The sequence below is a fragment of the Solanum tuberosum genome, unplaced genomic scaffold, assembly GCF_000226075.1.
Source record: "Solanum tuberosum cultivar DM 1-3 516 R44 unplaced genomic scaffold, SolTub_3.0 scf00381, whole genome shotgun sequence".
Classification (NCBI taxonomy): domain Eukaryota; kingdom Viridiplantae; phylum Streptophyta; class Magnoliopsida; order Solanales; family Solanaceae; genus Solanum; species Solanum tuberosum.
The window spans coordinates 14547-31802 of record NW_006239304.1 but is presented as its reverse complement, the minus strand read 5'-3'; the positions used below and the strand labels follow the sequence as shown (position 1 = coordinate 31802).

At 32.5% G+C, this 17256-nt stretch overlaps 3 protein-coding genes across 3 annotated transcripts; 2 read left to right on the top strand and 1 right to left on the bottom strand.

Annotated features, from left to right (window-relative positions):
- The first annotated feature begins 405 nt into the window (after nt 1–405).
- On the top strand, nt 406–1690 carry LOC102581160 (cyclin-D5-1-like). Its single transcript, XM_006362019.1, has 5 exons — nt 406–693; nt 857–943; nt 1022–1322; nt 1411–1544; nt 1643–1690. The coding sequence occupies exons 1-5, from the start codon at nt 406–408 to the stop codon at nt 1688–1690; spliced, it is 858 nt and encodes a 285-aa protein (XP_006362081.1).
- Nucleotides 1691–2995: 1305 nt separating this feature from the next.
- On the top strand, nt 2996–3848 carry LOC107057811 (cyclin-D5-3-like). The gene is made up of 3 exons (XM_015302799.1): nt 2996–3163; nt 3365–3451; nt 3543–3848. Exons 1-3 carry the CDS (start codon nt 2996–2998, stop codon nt 3846–3848), a joined length of 561 nt encoding a protein of 186 aa, XP_015158285.1.
- A 791-nt stretch (nt 3849–4639) lies between these two features.
- LOC102598784 (calcium-transporting ATPase 2, plasma membrane-type) lies at nt 4640–12357 on the bottom strand. The gene is made up of 7 exons (XM_006361991.2): nt 11732–12357; nt 10840–10894; nt 8819–10758; nt 8088–8246; nt 6230–6401; nt 5837–6135; nt 4640–5506 (listed from the first exon to the last, which is right to left on the bottom strand). The coding sequence occupies exons 1-7, from the start codon at nt 11906–11908 to the stop codon at nt 5258–5260; spliced, it is 3051 nt and encodes a 1016-aa protein (XP_006362053.1). The 5' UTR covers nt 11909–12357; the 3' UTR covers nt 4640–5257.
- Between the last annotated feature and the right edge of the window lie 4899 nt (nt 12358–17256).

The following is a 17256-nucleotide window of genomic DNA, read 5'->3' as shown; positions in this document are numbered from 1 at the left end:
AAATTCATATTTGCGTCCGTAAGCTCCACATTGGATGGTAAAGCGCTCCCTAACCTGTACTTATTATTTGATAATATTATTTTATCATTTACCCTGTATTTTCATAGTAGCTCTACCCCGTAATCTACTTATCTTGTACGTTTATCATTCAAATTATGTATATGTGACATTATGTAAGGACGAGAATGATACAATCTATCCGAACAATTTATTCATTAAAACAATAAAATATAATACAATACGATACAACTCATGCAACCACCTTCCGGCACTTCCCAGTTTTTTCCTGTTATTTTTCAGTTATTAGTATTATATAAACGGTTATTCACACACGTATTAATATCACACGAATTAGTACAAAATTAAAAGGGACAGCAATCAAAGAAGAAAAAAAAAGCTAAAAAGATGGAAAGTCCGGTTCTCTACTGTTCTGAACATCTGTCTAAAGAAGATGATGAAGAAATGCAACAAGAAAATGGCGGCGATGGTGATGACGATGATGATACTGATGACGATGACGTTGATGACCCTGATGATAATGATGACCATGATGATAATGACATGAATTACATACGGATATTGATCAGCCGAGAAATCACCGATGTTCGACTTAATAATCAAGAAGTTGAAGTACTTGTCAATGACAATTGGAATCAAGAAATTCGAACTCATGCAATCCGTTACATTCGCAGAGTAAGTAATCAAGAACTCAATTCACTTCATTTTCATAAAATTTACAGAGCATGTAAAAAAACACCAACTCTGGTCATTCTCCCCGAACCCCACTTGTGTTATTACACTGAATTTGTTGTTGTTATGAAAAAAAGACTGATCTTTTTTTTCAATTTTGATACAGACAGCGCCACAATTTCGATTGAGAAGACGAACAATTTACAGAGCAGTGATGTATGTTGACAGATTTCTTGCTCATCGAATAATAGATGTAAGAAAAAAATCGATTATTATATTTTCATTTGATTCGGTTATTTTCTGATATTTTTTTTTGTTGTTGAATTTGTAGAATGGACAGTTCTGGGCAGTGAGGTTATTAACAGTGACTTGTTTATCATTATCTGCAAAAATGAATGAAAACATTGATGATGTGCCACCATTATCAGACTATCCAGTAGGAGCTTACAACATTAATGTGAATGCCATAAGGAGAATGGAGATTTTGGTTCTTATTGAATTCAATTGGGATATGAATTGTGTTACTCCTTTTGATTTTAGAAATTTTTTCATATCAAGATTCTGCAGAGATGTTACAAGAATAGACATAACTAGAATGAATACTGTTGTAATCATCATGAGTGTTTTAAGAGGTAATTAGTACTACTAATTAATATACCCTGTTTTCTGATCATTTGTTAATAAGGAGTAATTAATTGTTTTTTTAATTTGTTTAAGCAGATTTGAGGATAATGAATCATAGACCATCTGTAATAGCAGCTGCTGCAACATTATTAGCAGTACACGGAAATGTCACTATAGATGAATTGGTGATTGAGATAAATGCTTTGCCTATAAATGGATTTCTTCAAATTGTAAGTCTCTTATGATTATTTTTTTTTGTATTTTTAAATTAATTTTTTTTTAATTGTAGCTCTATAGTCTGATGGAATTAATTTCTGTGTTAATTCAGGATGATGTAAGTGACTGCTACAGAAGATTGCAAGAACTGGACATTTGAGGATGATAATTGACAAACAACCCCAGCAATAGAAACATTAGTGTTGATGAATTTTTGGGCAAGAACTTTCTCAGTATTTCATGAGATTGTAATATTCATTGATTGTTGGTATATGTTGAACTGATTCATTGTTAGTACTAGTAATATTTTAGTACATGTGTGGTTCTTCTCTCTATCTCTCTGTTGATAATAATACCTTAAAAGAACTTCTTAAAGGTCGTTTGGTAGCTGGTCAGGAGAAATACTATACGTGTATTATAAACAAAGTCTGCATTACAATGCATACATAACTCGTTTCAGAATCAAACAAGCTCTTACGTAGTTCGCCATATGGTGCTTGCTAGTTGCTATAGTCACCACTCAGACTTCAGACAGAGATGTAGATTGGAGGAACCACTGTTAAATAAAATCGCTACGATAATGAGAAGGAAGCAACGTAACTGCAAGAGAACACAAAGATTATACCTTCATGTAAACTTGCAGTAATCTATCTGTGTTTTTAATTCATTTTGCATGCGTCAAATAACAGCAACAAGATGTGAATCAACTAAAAAAATCATAAAATATGCTTTATTAATGCATTAGGAAGAGTGAAAGATTATATGTTGAAAAGGCAAACTGGTAAATTACCTGACAGAACACAAAAGAGTTGAAAAGATCCATTTTAGGTGATGATCAATTTCGTGTGATCGTGTCGTTACCTTAATGTTCTTTCTCATTTTGTTTGTACTTATTTATTTATTTTGTTTCCCACCCGGTGTCCGATACCCATATTTGATCCCGACTAAATTCATATTTGCGTCCGGAAGCTCCACATTGGATGGTAAAGCGCTCCCTAACTGTCTTTACTTATTATTTGATATCTTATTTTATCATTTACATCCTTGCATTCTCATAGTAACTCTACCCCCTAATCTACTTTTCTTGTACGTTTATTATTCAAAATTATGGATGTGTGACATTATGTAAATAATGACACAATCTATCCTGAACACTATATTCATTAAAACAATAAAATATAATAGATACCATACAATACTATACTATACTATACATTACGAAACAATAGGTAACACTCATGCCACCACCTTCCGGCATTTCCCAGTTTTTTTCTGTTATTTTTCCGTTATCAGTATTATATAAACGGTTATTCACACACGTATTAATATCACACGAATTAGTACAAAAATCATAAGGGAGAGCAATCAAAGAAAGAGAACCAGAAAAAGAAACAAAAAACTAAAAAGATGGAAAGTTCGGTTCTGTACTGTGCTGAAGATGATGATGAAGAAATGCAACAAGAAAATGGCGGCGATGGTGATGAGTGATGACGACGACCACAACAATAATGATGATGATACTGACGACAATGATGACGATGATGATGATGATGACGACGATGATGATAATGACATACGGATATTGATCGGCCGAGAAATCACAGCCGTTCGACTTAATGATCAAGAAGTTGAAGTACTTGTCAATGACAATTGGAATCAAGAAATTTGAACTCATGCAATCCGTTACATTCGTAGAGTTAGTAATCAAGAACCCAATTCACTTCATTTTCATAAATTTACAGAGCATGTCCAAAAACACCAACTCTGGTCATTCTCCCCTGAATTTGTTGTTGTTATGAAAAGAAGACTGATCTGTTTTTCAATTTTGATACAGACAGGGCGACAATTTCGAATGAGCAGACGAACAATTTACAGAGCAGTGATGTATCTGGACAGATTTCTTGCCCACCGAATATTAGATGTAAGAAAAAAATTGATTCCTCTGAAAATGGTATTATATTTTCATTTGATTCGGTTATTTTCTGATATTTTTTTTGTTGTTGAATTTGTAGAATGGACGGTTCTGGGCAGTGAGGTTATTAGCAGTGGCTTGTTTATTATTGTCTGCAAGAATGGATGAAAGGGAATATGATGTGCCATTATCAGACTATCCAGTTGGAGCTTACAACATCAATGTGAATGACACAAGGAGAATGGAGATTTTGGTTCTTATTGAATTCAATTGGGATATGAATTGTGTTACTCCTTTTGATTTTAGAAATTTTTTCATATCAAGATTCTGCAGAGATGTTGCAAGAATAGACATAACTAGAATGACATCTGGTGTAATCATCATGAGTTTATTAAGAGGTAATTAGTACTAATTAATATAATTTCAGAATTTTTTTCGTATCAAGATTCTGCAGAGATGTTACAAGATTAGACATAACTAGAATAACAACTGCTCGAATCATCATGAGTGCTTTAAGAGGTAATTAGTAAAGTACTAGTAATTAATTTCCCCTGTTTTCTGATCATTTGTTAATTAGGAGTAATTAATTGTTGTTAAATTTGTTTAAGCAGATATGAGGTTAATGAATCATAGACCATCTGTAATAGCAGCAGCTGCAACATTAGTAGCAGTAAACAGAGATTTCACCATAAAAGAATTGGTGATTGAGATAAATGTTTTGCCTATAAATGGATTTCTTCAAATTGCAAGTCTTTCATGATTTTATTGTATTTTTAAATTCATTTTTTTTTAGAGTCTGATGGAATTTCTGTGTTAATTCAGGCTGGTGTGAGTTACTGCTACAATAGAATGCTGGAGCTGAACATTTGAGGATGATGACATAACAACCCAAGCAAAAGAAATACTAGTGTTGATGAATTTTTGGGCAAGAACTTTCTCAGTATTCATGAGATTGTAATTAGCTTATTTTTGTTAGATAAGCAAATAGGTGATTCATTGATTGTTGGTATCTGTTGAACTGATTCATTGTTAGTACTAGTAATATTTTTGGACATGTGTGCTTCTACTCTCTCTGTGTTCATAATACCTCCAGAGAACTTGAAGGTCATTTGGTAGCTGGTCAGGAGAAATACTATACGTATATTATAAAAGATAACTGATAAACAAAACCCTATTTCTTTTGTTGTAGAAGCAGCATAAACAAAATCTACATTACAAATTCATACATAACTCGTTTCAAAATCAAACAAGCTCTTACATAGTTGGCCATATGGTCTTGCTGCCATAAGTCACCATTCAGACTTCAGACAGATGTAGATTGGAGGAACACCACTGTAATGAAATCGTTGCAATAATGACAAGGTAGTAATTTGACTGAAAGAACTAGTAATGGCTGAAGTAAGTTAATGGAGAACAAACAAAAAGAGAAAATGGAATATGATTGTTCCCAAAATATTGATACGATGATGCAATGAAACAAAACCAACCAGCATCATACCATATCAAGGTGTAATTACAACCATGGCATGTTCAGAAATACTTCACAAGTCATTGATCAAGAATTTCAGTTTCCCTCAAGGTGTACTTAAGGAGAACCAAGCAGTTCAGTATCTTCAGATCGGTCTTCCAAACGTTATAAGAAGCTGTTGGAAATTGATCAAATTGACAAACTCTTGCTGCGCATTTATGTCAAGATCTCCAACCTTCAAGACTGAGCTTTGACACTTATGATTGATCGCTGCAAACATTTGAGTCGATGCCCTTGAGTGAAGTTCAAGCCAGTTGTAACTTTTACTAGTTTCCTCCAAGTTGAGTTCAGCTTGATCCTACTGGGATCATCTTGATGGCAGCAGCAATCGGCATCCCCAGGAATCCGATTGCAACACTTGTAAACCACTGATGGAATGTAAGGGGAGAAGTGCTTGCAAAGGTACCGAGGAATTCAACAATAATGATTTGGAAAAGAGCTGTAGAGCTGAGGACGGTAACAAAAACATAGTTGTCCAATATACCTTTGAAGACATTTATCTTTTCCATATCTCTAGAGCTAATCTCATTGAAAACCTGCAAGAGAACACAAAGATTACACTTAGGTATTACTAGTGGATTTAGTAAAGTACTATAAATAGCAGAAGTTCGACCCGGCGTTTTCAACTTCCTCGGTTGATTTAAATGTGGCAGTGACATGTTTTTCTTTTCCATTGTGGAAACAAAATGACAATACTGAGAAAGCTTCATGTAAACTTGCAGTAATCTATCTGTGTTTTTAACTCATTTTACATATATCAAATAACAGCAACAAGATGTGAATCAACTAAAAAAATCATAAAATATGCTTTAATGCATTTGGAAGAGTGAAAGATTATATGTTGAAAAGGTAAACTGGTAAATTACCTGACAGAACACAAAAGAGTTGAAAATGACTGTGTTCAAAATCAAGTCAGCATCTGATCCATCAAGATGAAAGAGAGCTTTGCCAGTAGTTTGAAGATACCATATGACTACAAATTGGTAAAAAGATTGTCCCAAAATGTTCCTCCACATAACATTGCTAATGAAGTTCCCCTTCCTTCCTACAGGCGTTCGCTTCATCAAGTCATCATTAGGAGGTTCAGTAGCTAGTGCAAGAGCTCCCAGTGTGTCCATGATCATGTTGACCCATAGAAGCTGAACAGCAGTAAGTGGAGCACTCCCTGAAAATGTATAGAAGAACATCTCAAAATTACAGCTTCCGGGGAAAATGTGTTCAAAGTAGTAAAAAGTAATTCTTAGGTCAAGATACGCTACCTGTCAAACAGGCTGAAGAAAAGTTGACAATCAAGGCAACCACATTTACGGTCAGCTGAAATTGAACAAACTTTTGAATATTCACATAGACTGAGCGTCCCCATTTGGCCACAGTCACAATTGTTGAGAAATTATCATCTAAAATTATAACGTCTGCGCTCTCTTTAGCTACCTGGAACCAAAAACCAAACATGATGAATCCAGGAAAACAAATAAACATCAAGTAACCATATAAAATCTTTGTGTCCTACTACACAAAGCAAGGTGACAAAAAAATCACTTTCACTTCGAAGTCCAAATTGTGAATGGAATACTAGGTATGGGCACTACTAATCTTAGAGAGGAAAATGGGAGGTTCAAACAAGTTGATGAATGAAAATTTTCCAGCTTCTCTAAGTGCTGATGGATAGCAGCTCTTTAGTTTTATTAAGCCAGAAATAGTAGAAGGAATCAGTAGGATCCTAAAACAACGAATTCATTGTTTGACAGTACAACTGCCAAATCAAATTACAAAATTTTCCTTACCAAAAAAATAATTTAGTTTAGAAGTTTATATAGTTAAAAAGAAGAAAAACTAATACACATCAGGAGAATAGTCATTCAGGAAAGACCCACTAACAGCACTTGCGAGGCTATACATATTCATCATCAATAATTAACAAAATAATAATCATATCTGTACTCATTACCGTACTGTATAACACTATAACTGAATCAATAGAGTATAATTTACAATCTTTGACCAGGAATGCAAAGATCAAATGAAATGCCTAAATAGAACAGAGAAAATCCTTAATAGGAGATTAAGTGCAAGTGAAGCTAAGTTGCTTATGGCATTACAGAAGGAAGATATAAAACGAGAGAAGTCATTAGCCCTTGGCAGATAAAAGAAAGTGGAGCCATAATGAAACTTCTTATTTTGTTGTAGAGTAAATTATTTGTGAAGGAACATAATGTTGTTGAAGAAAAAGGTCATGATCTCCATAGAACTAAAGAGAGGAAATCCATAAGCATGCAGCAGAAAAAAAGAAAGTAGAGCCATGTCAAAACTTCTTAATTTTTGTAAAGTAAATTCTTTGTGAAGGAACAATAGGTGGTGAACAGAAAATGGTCACAATTGCTTCACTGTAGAAGAGAAATTTCAGCATTTTCCTAGGCCCAAAATACACACAACTAATCTCCTTAATAAGAGTGGAGGCAAATCATATAAAGAAACTTCCTCCAAAAAATTTACAGTCCATATTTGGGAGAACAGGCCAGGATTAGCAATGACAAACAATTTTTTACTTTCCCAGTTTAATCATCTACTTTGATTAGCACACATGTTTAAGTGGAGTTATGTAGATGCAAGTCAATATTTTCTGTCAAACATTCTAATGTCACACTCGACATGGCTAACCAATTAGTCATTTTACAAGAAGTTTCTTATAACGTGAAGATGCTACATCAAATTTTTGCACGGAAACAGCTGTAGTTTTTATGGGAAATCCTTCACTTAAATTAATCAAGGGAAAGTGCAATTCTAAATGGAGTGGAATATAACAAATTATACTAGCTCTTCGACAGAAAATCAGAAAGAAGTCATCCTCTTCTATACACAATTATCCTTTCAAGGAAAAAAAATGGTTAAGTATCTGCTATTTACTAGTTGGTAAGAAACATTGCTTTCACAGTCTTCCTTCTGATGTTTTATTCAATTAACATGCACCGGATACCAGTACTTTTCACATTGGATAATTTGCAGCTGAAATAGAGGGCGGTGCTCTCAAGGTTGCAATTGCTTGAAAAATCAACAAGTTCCCATTGTCAAACCACACTTGAGAAGATAATTTATACTACAACAGTAACTAAATATCACCTCAGTTCCAGCAATGCCCATAGCAAGACCTATATCTGCTTCATGAAGGGCAGGAGCATCATTAGTGCCGTCTCCAGTCACTGCAACAACTTCTTGAAAAGTCGTACGTAAATGTTTCACTAGCGTATGTTTATCCATTGGAGAAGAACGTGCCATCACCTAAGCAAATAGATGAAGAAGATATTAATATCTCTCTGGTACCCAATCAGCACAGCAAACAAACAAATGAGATGAGGTAATGCAGTAAGGAAAGTAGGACAATCCACACAAACGACCTCAGATTAAGATAATCAGCTTGCTGTTCATGAACAACGACAACAACAACTGAACCTTTGTCCCAAACAAGTTTGGGTTGACTATATGAATCCTCACTAGCCATGTTTCTCCATCTAACCTCATCTCAGGCCAACATTATATGAAATAATAATAGGGATAAAAATAAATATTAAAGTAAAAAATACTAGAAGTTCATCACTTTTTGTGGGTGAACGTAAAACAAAATATCCTTATTCGACAGGTGAAGTGAAAATGCAATCCAAGATCAACAACTCAAAAATCCGGAAAGAACATATGCATACAACATATCATCACCTTCTATGCATGAACATAAAACAAAATATCTTTATTTGATAGGTGAAGTGAAAATGCAATCCAAGTTCAACAACTTGAAAATGCAATCCCGGAAAGAACATATGCATATAGCAAAGTGAAATCATTATTTCTAAAGGCACCTGTAACTTTGGAATTATTTCTTGCAGCTCGGCCTCACTCTTCATCCTAAATACTGGACCTTCGATCGCAATACCATCATCAGTCAGAATTCCACATTCTCTAGCAATAGCCTTAGCAGTATTTATGTTGTCTCCAGTGACCATTCTCACAGTGATTCCAGCTGATCTACAAATTGCGACAGACTCCTTAACACCAGGACGAACGGGATCTTTAATGCCTACAATTCCTACGCAGGTATATCCCTCAAAGGGGATAGGAGTTTCAGCAGGGTACTCATCACTGATGTCCTTGTAGGCAAGGCACAAAGTTCGAAGAGCTTCATTAGCAAATAGGTCAATCGTATCATTCAGATGGTTAATTGAAGCTTCATCTAGGGGAACAACCTCGCCGCTAGAGTTTAGGAAACTGTCACATGAAGCCAAAATTATTTCAGATGCTCCTTTACAGTGTGCACGGAGACCTTTTCCAGGAAGTTCTATAACTACACCCATTCTCTTCTTCGTTGAATTGAATGGCTCCACCTTTACAAGTCTAGATGATTGACGCTCTTCCTGGAAATTCCCTCCAAGCAAAAGACCGAACTCCAAAAGAGCAGTTTCAGTCGGTGTTCCCAGAATTTCAATTTTTCCATCTTCATTCTTTACTATTTCTCCCCCAGTATTATTGAATATAGACTGGATTAGTATTTTCAATGCAGAATTAGAAACTTCAGAGCAGATATTAGAACCATCCTTAGAGCTTTCAGTTTCTATGATTTTACCGCAAATGCATGCTTTTACAACTGTCATATGATTAGTCGTTAATGTCCCAGTCTTGTCACTACAGATGGTAGTTGCAGAACCCATTGTCTCACAAGCAGCCAAATGGCGCACAAGTGCCTTATCATTCATCATCTTCTTCATAGCAAATGCCAGACTCAATGTCACAGCCAAAGGAAGCCCCTCAGGAACAGCAACCACAACAATTGTAACTGCAATGGCAAAGTATTCCAGCATTTCTTGGGCATCATCCATAGACCAGCTCCATTGGGACCCTTCCCCTAATTTGCGGATATATAAGCCTTGCACCAACACAGCAAATGTGATGACAGCAAAAAACAGACCTATTTTACCAATAATAGTTGCCACTCCATTCAGTTTAACCTGCAATGGGGTCTCATCATCTCCTCCTTCACTAAGAGTAGCCATCAGTTTACCCCACTGGGTTCTCATCCCAACAGTAGTGATAACCATTTTACACGAGCCATCACGAACTTTGGTTCCAGAGAGGAGAAAAGGATTTTCAGCAGTTACATTAATGGGTTCACTCTCCCCTGTTAAACTTGATTCATCTATCAACAAAGAAAAACCAGAGAGGAAGAGTCCATCAGCTGGTACCTGATCCCCAATAGCAAGATGAACAATATCACCAGGAAGTAAATCATATATTGATATTTTTTGCCTGTAGCCATTTCTAGTGACCTGAACTGTAATCTTTTTCTTCTCTTTATCTAAATCCTTAAACTGTAAAGACTGTCTATAGTCGCTTGTAGCAGTAACAAATACAACCAGCAGGATACTTGCAACAATACCAAGTCCATCATGTGCACCCTTTGGCCATCCTTCAGTCATTATGCCAACAACCAACGATACAAAAGCACAAACACCAAGTATCATGAGGGTTGTATCTTGAAGAGCTTCCCATACAAAAATCCAGAAGCCCCTTGATGGGCTCTCAATAAACTTATTGATCCCATATATTTCTTTTCGTCGGCTAAGCAAATCAGCAGAAGTACAAATACCATCGGTGGTTGATGTTGATAGCTTTTTTGCAATACCCTCAACCGCACCATGAACTTTCAGCTTCCTCAAATTGTGGCCCTCGACTATTGATCCCAACTCATCACCACATATTTGAAACCCGGCATCTTTCACTTCCTCCGGGACAGTGTAGCTTACTCCTGAATATATTCAGTTGAACATCTGTTAAAGATGAAAATTTAAATACTGGAAGCTGGTCATTGAAATACACAATCACGTACCTTGAATAAAGCTAAGTGCAGCTTGTGAAACCAGAACAGCAACTCTTAGTTTCTCCTACATTAGTGAAAATGCAGATTATACCCATTTTCAGAAATAAGAACAGAGAAACTAGCTCTCTGGAGTCAAAAAGTGCAGTATACTTCTTTCCTTATTTTAGAGAAAGCAATTACTTGAGCACAACAGAGCAACACTACTTGAAATGCTAGAAATTTACACCCATGAGATAACCAACTTCAATGCTTCAGTATAAACTTAACGAGTTGACAATTGAAGAAAAAATGTGATCCTAACTTGTTGAGGAGAATTAGGAAGGACGTATGCAGACAAGAAACTAGAACCAGCACATTCTTTGAAAGACATTAAAGGAACTTCTACTCCAAACTATGTTTTTATTTTCAGGATTTTACTCGACATTAAAGCTCCAATTTAGCTAAATACTTCCTCGTTCACTCAACTTGTAGTTTTTTTCGTATAGTTTTCAAATATCTAAATTTTAATTTTAGATATTGAATTGATGTGATTTAATTTCACTCTGAAATTAGTCAAATTGACTCTCCAGAATCGAAACATGACAAGTAAAAGTAAACTGAATGAACATGTACTACTTTAAACTATGAATCATCTATATTCATTTTGCTCTATTTTGCTGCTTCAATAGAAACACCGAAACAAAGTATCTGTATGAAAAAATAGTATTCCTCTGTAGATCCTAGAAGTTACATGAGACAGAGAGAGAAAATTTCCGTCCCGGCAAAATATCTCCGTCCAATAAACTTTCTTTGCCAGGGCAAAATTGTAAACCAAGGCATGAGACGAAAAAGTCAACTAAAGTAACTAATAATTGCACAAATATTCCTACTTGTGATGCAAACGAAGAATAAGATTGTAAACCTGATTGGATCGCTGGATGGCCCGAGCTTCAAAGCGTTTGGATAGGTTCGCTGTGAATCTGAACCTACGTTTCGGATTTTTAACCAGCCAACACAGCTTCCTCCATCTCTGAAGTGCTTCCTCCGATGAATTCTTCGGTTTCACTTCTCCATAATTCTCCTTAATGTAATCCTCCATAACTCTTAAACTTCTCAAAATACAGATGATTTTTTCGAAATCCTAAGCTAATCTCATTTACAGATCGAGAAAATCGTTAATCTAATAACACTTAAATAAAAAAAAAATCACTTAGCTTTTTCGTTGTTTATATATTCCGTAGTACCTAATACGGCATTACAACTTTAGAAAAAGCAGTTGATGATAGTGACTATTTTTCGCTTTAATTGACTGGAAAACGTACTGTTCAAGTCAAATAGAAGTTTCTTTTGAAGAAAAAACAAAGAGAACAAATTGATAATGCAGAGAGAAGAGATGGTACAGTAGATCTGTATTACGGAGGTGCTCCGCCGTGTGCTCCGCCACGATCAGCTGATGGAATGGGCGGTTTCCAAAATTGTTGGTGTAGTGTAATGGAGGAGGGGAAAGTGGACGACTGATAACAGTAAAATGGCGCTAGATTCTATGCGTTTCAGGTCTATAGTTTTATTGCTCCGAAATTATTTAGAAGCGTGACACTATAGTCTACATATTTTTCGTTTCAATTTATTTGATAATTTAATATTGTTATAAATTAAGAAAAAATGACATAAATAGTCTCTTAATTATAGAAGTAGCTTTAAAATGGTCCATTAACTATACATTTAACAGATTTAGTCCTTTAATTATTTAAAAATTTATCAGTTTTAGTCTCTTAACTATACACTTACCGATTTTAGTCTCTTAACTATAAATTTACCGATTTTAGTCATTTAAATGTTCAAAAACTTATCAGGTTTGGTCTTTGTCCATTTTTTTAATACAAATATCTTAGGTTTATATTAACTGAAATCTTCGTGAAATTAAATCTTTAACCCATTTTTTAAATTGTTTATCTATCCCCGTCCTTTTTTCTTCAAACTTCTCTTATGAAAAGAACAATAACGTCAACGATTCAAAATAAAATTAACGAGGAAAGAAGATATAAGTTCTAATTGTATTCAATGAAGAATAAAATTAAGCATATAATTGTTATTAATGACTTGAATATGCTAATCAGTGTGAATTTTATTTAATTTACTCAAATTTCTTTATGTAAAATAAAATGATAAAATTGATCTATTTAAAAAAATATTTAAAAAATGCAAACCATTTTATAAATTTCAATTTCTTAAAAATTAAACAAATTCCGTTCAATGAAGTCGATGGAGTACAAACTTTGGATTTAACGGGTAATAATTTTTTTCTTTTTATAATAAAGTTTAGCATATTCAAGTCATTAGTAGCAATTATATGTTCATTTTATCCTTTGTTGAATAAAATTAGGACTTATATTTTCTTTCCTAGTGAATTTTATTTTAAATCGTTAAGGTTAAGGTTCTTCGCGTAAGGTTAATTTGAAAAAAAAAGTAGTGGAGAGAGAAACATCAGAAAAAGTTGCTAAATAATTTAATTTCTCCAGGCATGGATTCCGTCAATATAAACCTAAGCTATTTGTATTTAAAAAATGGATAAAGACCAAATTTGATAAGTTTTTTAATATTTGAAGGACTAAAATTGGTAAGTTTATAGTTAAGGGACTAAAATCGATAAGTGTATAGTTAAGGGACCAAAGCGGATAAGTTTTTGAATAGGTAAAGGACTAAATCCGTCAAGTGTATAGTTAAGGGACCATTTTAGACCTACTACTATAGTTAAGGGACTATTTATGTCATTTTCTCTATAAATTAATTTGGATAGAAATAAATTAAAATTAAATATGTATTTTTGTAATTTTTTTTAAAAAAAAGTCATTGTTTCGATAATTCTAATATGTAAGTTATAGCTTGGATTTTAGTAAATTAAAAACATGCCAACGCTATTAAAACAGAAACTATAATTAGAAAATATGAATTAACACAGTATTATAAATTTGTATAAAGTTTCCCTTGAAAAAAAATGCTTAAAAAGGAAGTAGAATAATTGTAACCTTTTATGAGTTCTGTTATTATTAATCTCAATATCAACGGTAGAATTTGATTGAAAAGATAAGTAATGATGAATTGAATTTTCCTTTTTGTTGTTAATTTTTTTTACAACAATATATCATAACTCTTATGAGCAAGTCATTGTATTAACAAAAAAAAGTAAATAAAAATTAGCAAGTCATGATAATATGATAATGAAAATAAATAGTTATGTTCTTAATGCTAATTTCAAATCATTTTTATGACTGATAAATATCTATTTCAAACCATCTTACACTTGTTTTGCTTGTCTATCACAGCGAAATAAATGATATACTTTCTTCGTTCACATCTGATTAGTTAGATTTTTGGGGATCAATCATTTATGAGTGAATATTATATCAGTATAAAATTATATAGTTACGTATAAAAATAATTTTTTTTGATATTTATGGACTAAAGTAGATGTTGCACAAAGTAAAAAAAAAAAAAGGAGAATTTTATAAATAATTTTTGTTGACAAAATTTAAAAATGCATTACATAAATTGAAACAAAGAGAACATGAATTTATTTATTTGATTAACGATACAAGTGGGCACAAGCATACAGAGAACAAAAACGTAACGACATTGGCACGACAAGACGTGTATTAATTGTCAAGTCCCACAATAACTTTATGTATAATTGTCATAATCACTATATGCTTCCAAATTAATGATATAATTGTTTATTTTAAGATATTTCGATTGCGCGTGCCTATAATTAAATCATTGTAGGTAATTTTGTAACGTATTTTATGATTTTATTTTTTGTTATAAATACATCGTATTGAAAATATTGTTTTATTTTTTATAGTAGATCTGATTGGATGTCCATCGAAAATATATCAAAAATTTATAAATATAGAAATCAAATTTGCATATATTTTATCTTGAATTATTGATACGGTATTGTTATTGTAGATCTGATTGGATGCTTGTTAAAAAAAAACAAAAAAAAAATTATTGGATACTTGATTTTTCTAAGTTAAATACATTGCCTTAGCACGTGATAACAGAGTGGACGACATTTACGTTGGCCGCCCATAAGTTTCTTGTTTCTTTGTGTTTTTAAAATATTAATTTTGATTATATTCAAGGAAAAATGGAAAAATCAAATCATATTTAACTGGATCAATGAATCATCTATTTATAAACTCAGTTTATTTGACATTTTTAAATTTAATCCCACTCGCTTATTTGAGATCCTATGAAAATATTATGTTTATGAAAACATAACAAGATTGAAGTTTCAAAATAGAGTAAAAGGAACATACTTGAATGATTATCATCAACAATTATTTAAAATTGCAGTTAATCACTTAAACTGCAACATTATAGCAACTGAAAATTGAAAAAAAAAAGTATGGTACTTACATTGATTATTTCCATTTTTGAATTAATAATCTTTGTTTCAATTTGTTTCTCTTCTGATTTTAGTCTGTTTCAAAAGTCTTTTTCCCTTTTCGATTACTCCTTAATTTTAACTTTCCATATAACATGTTAAACACAACATGATCATCATTTTGATACATTCTACATATCTTTAATTTTAGACCAGATGATCCAAAAAATTCCTTTACTTTCTTTAAATCTGTCAAGTCAAAACGAAACAAACAAAGATATGTAATTTGCTTAAAGAAGATCCTTTTTTGTGCTTCATGGAGAGCTGGCTAAGGCCCAATATGCAACCACAAGCCCAAAATAGGTGGGCCATGTTTTTTCTCAAACTCAACATAAGCTGGGCCTGTATCTTACGTAGAGCCCAGTTAGGTGCTCGATAACAACAAATGGGCCTACGTCTTAGAGCCCGTTTAGGGGTTTGCTGCAATTCATGCAGTGTGGTTCATCATTGGGCAACAAAGAGTAATTTACGGTAAAACCTCTCTAAATTAATATTATCGTAACCATGATATTTTATTTTTTTATAGAGATATTATTTAAACTATAAATTAATATTAATTTATGTAAAAAGTACTTTCGAGATTCATATATAACAACACATCACTATAACAGTCGTGAATTTTCAGATAAACCGTTGCTACTATAACAAGATTTGACTGTATATACTTATCATTAAATATAATAATATTTTGTACATACTAATTAAAACTTTAAATTCACCTTCATAATATTATTTTTAGAACTATGTTGCTATAAATAAAACTATAATTCTCTCATATAAAAATAATTCCCTAGAAATAATGCCAAATAATGGGAGTGGATTGATGTAAATTATAAAATCACGCGTGCATTGACTAATCTAGTCAAAATCCATTTGCCTTTTAGAAACAATTATTACCTCTATGATTATTTCTAAATTTCTTGTCATTTGACTTTTCAATTTTAATTAATTAATAAGTACATTATTCTCCACCACTAAATCTATCTTTGTCTGATTGTCTCTTTAGCACTCTAATTCGGATTAGGATTAGATTCTTAAACATACAGCACCTCTGTCTGATTTTCTTTTTAATCAACGTTATTTCTCCGATGCATGTATCAAATATCCATTCGTTCGGGATATTCTATGAAATTATTTTATCATACATTTTGCTCACAAATTATTTAGTTATAGAATTATTTTATTCCACACTATATTTTAGTATAAATAATGGATTCGTTTATACCATATAAAAAGTGAGATAAAATAATTTCATGAGATATTCTTATTTATCTCATTCCTCCAACAAAACAACCCGTTAGGATGTTATATATACACTCTAGAATGCTTTCTTAATTCTAGAAATATATTATTTTATCTCAAAGTCAATCTCTTAGCTAGGTATTACTCGTAGTATTTAATTTACTTTCTTGAAAGATTAGCATATATTGATTTTGTTCCGCTTTTGAAAGATTAGCATATATTGATTTTGTTCCCCTTTCAAATTATGAGTAACTAGTGAACTTATCCTTACTTCGCGCGGAGAAATAAACTATATCAGCCGTTTTTTTTCTGAAATAATTTATACTTTAATTAAAAAATAATTTTGACTATGAAAAATTCAAATTACACTCCATGTTTAGAATTTCAAATAAAATGTTATTTTGTCTTATTTGTAAAAAATATATAATAAAACACACTCTGATTTTTAAATTTTCTAGTAAAAAAAATAAAAAATTCTAATTATATATGGCCAAATGCCCACCAAATTCATGATTTATTTTTCGTTCTTTCTAATAGTCGAATATTAAAATCATCAAAAAATATAATCAATTTTATTTTCAATATTTCTTTCAAACGTATATTCTAAATAGAGGAAATTATAAGATACATAAAAGTCTTTTTCAAAATTTAAGTTTTAAATTTCTAAACCAAAAGTTACATAAAACATTATCTATATTGTTTTAAGTAAATATGAATAAATATGTATAAAAATAGCTTGTTAGCAGACCTTTGACTAT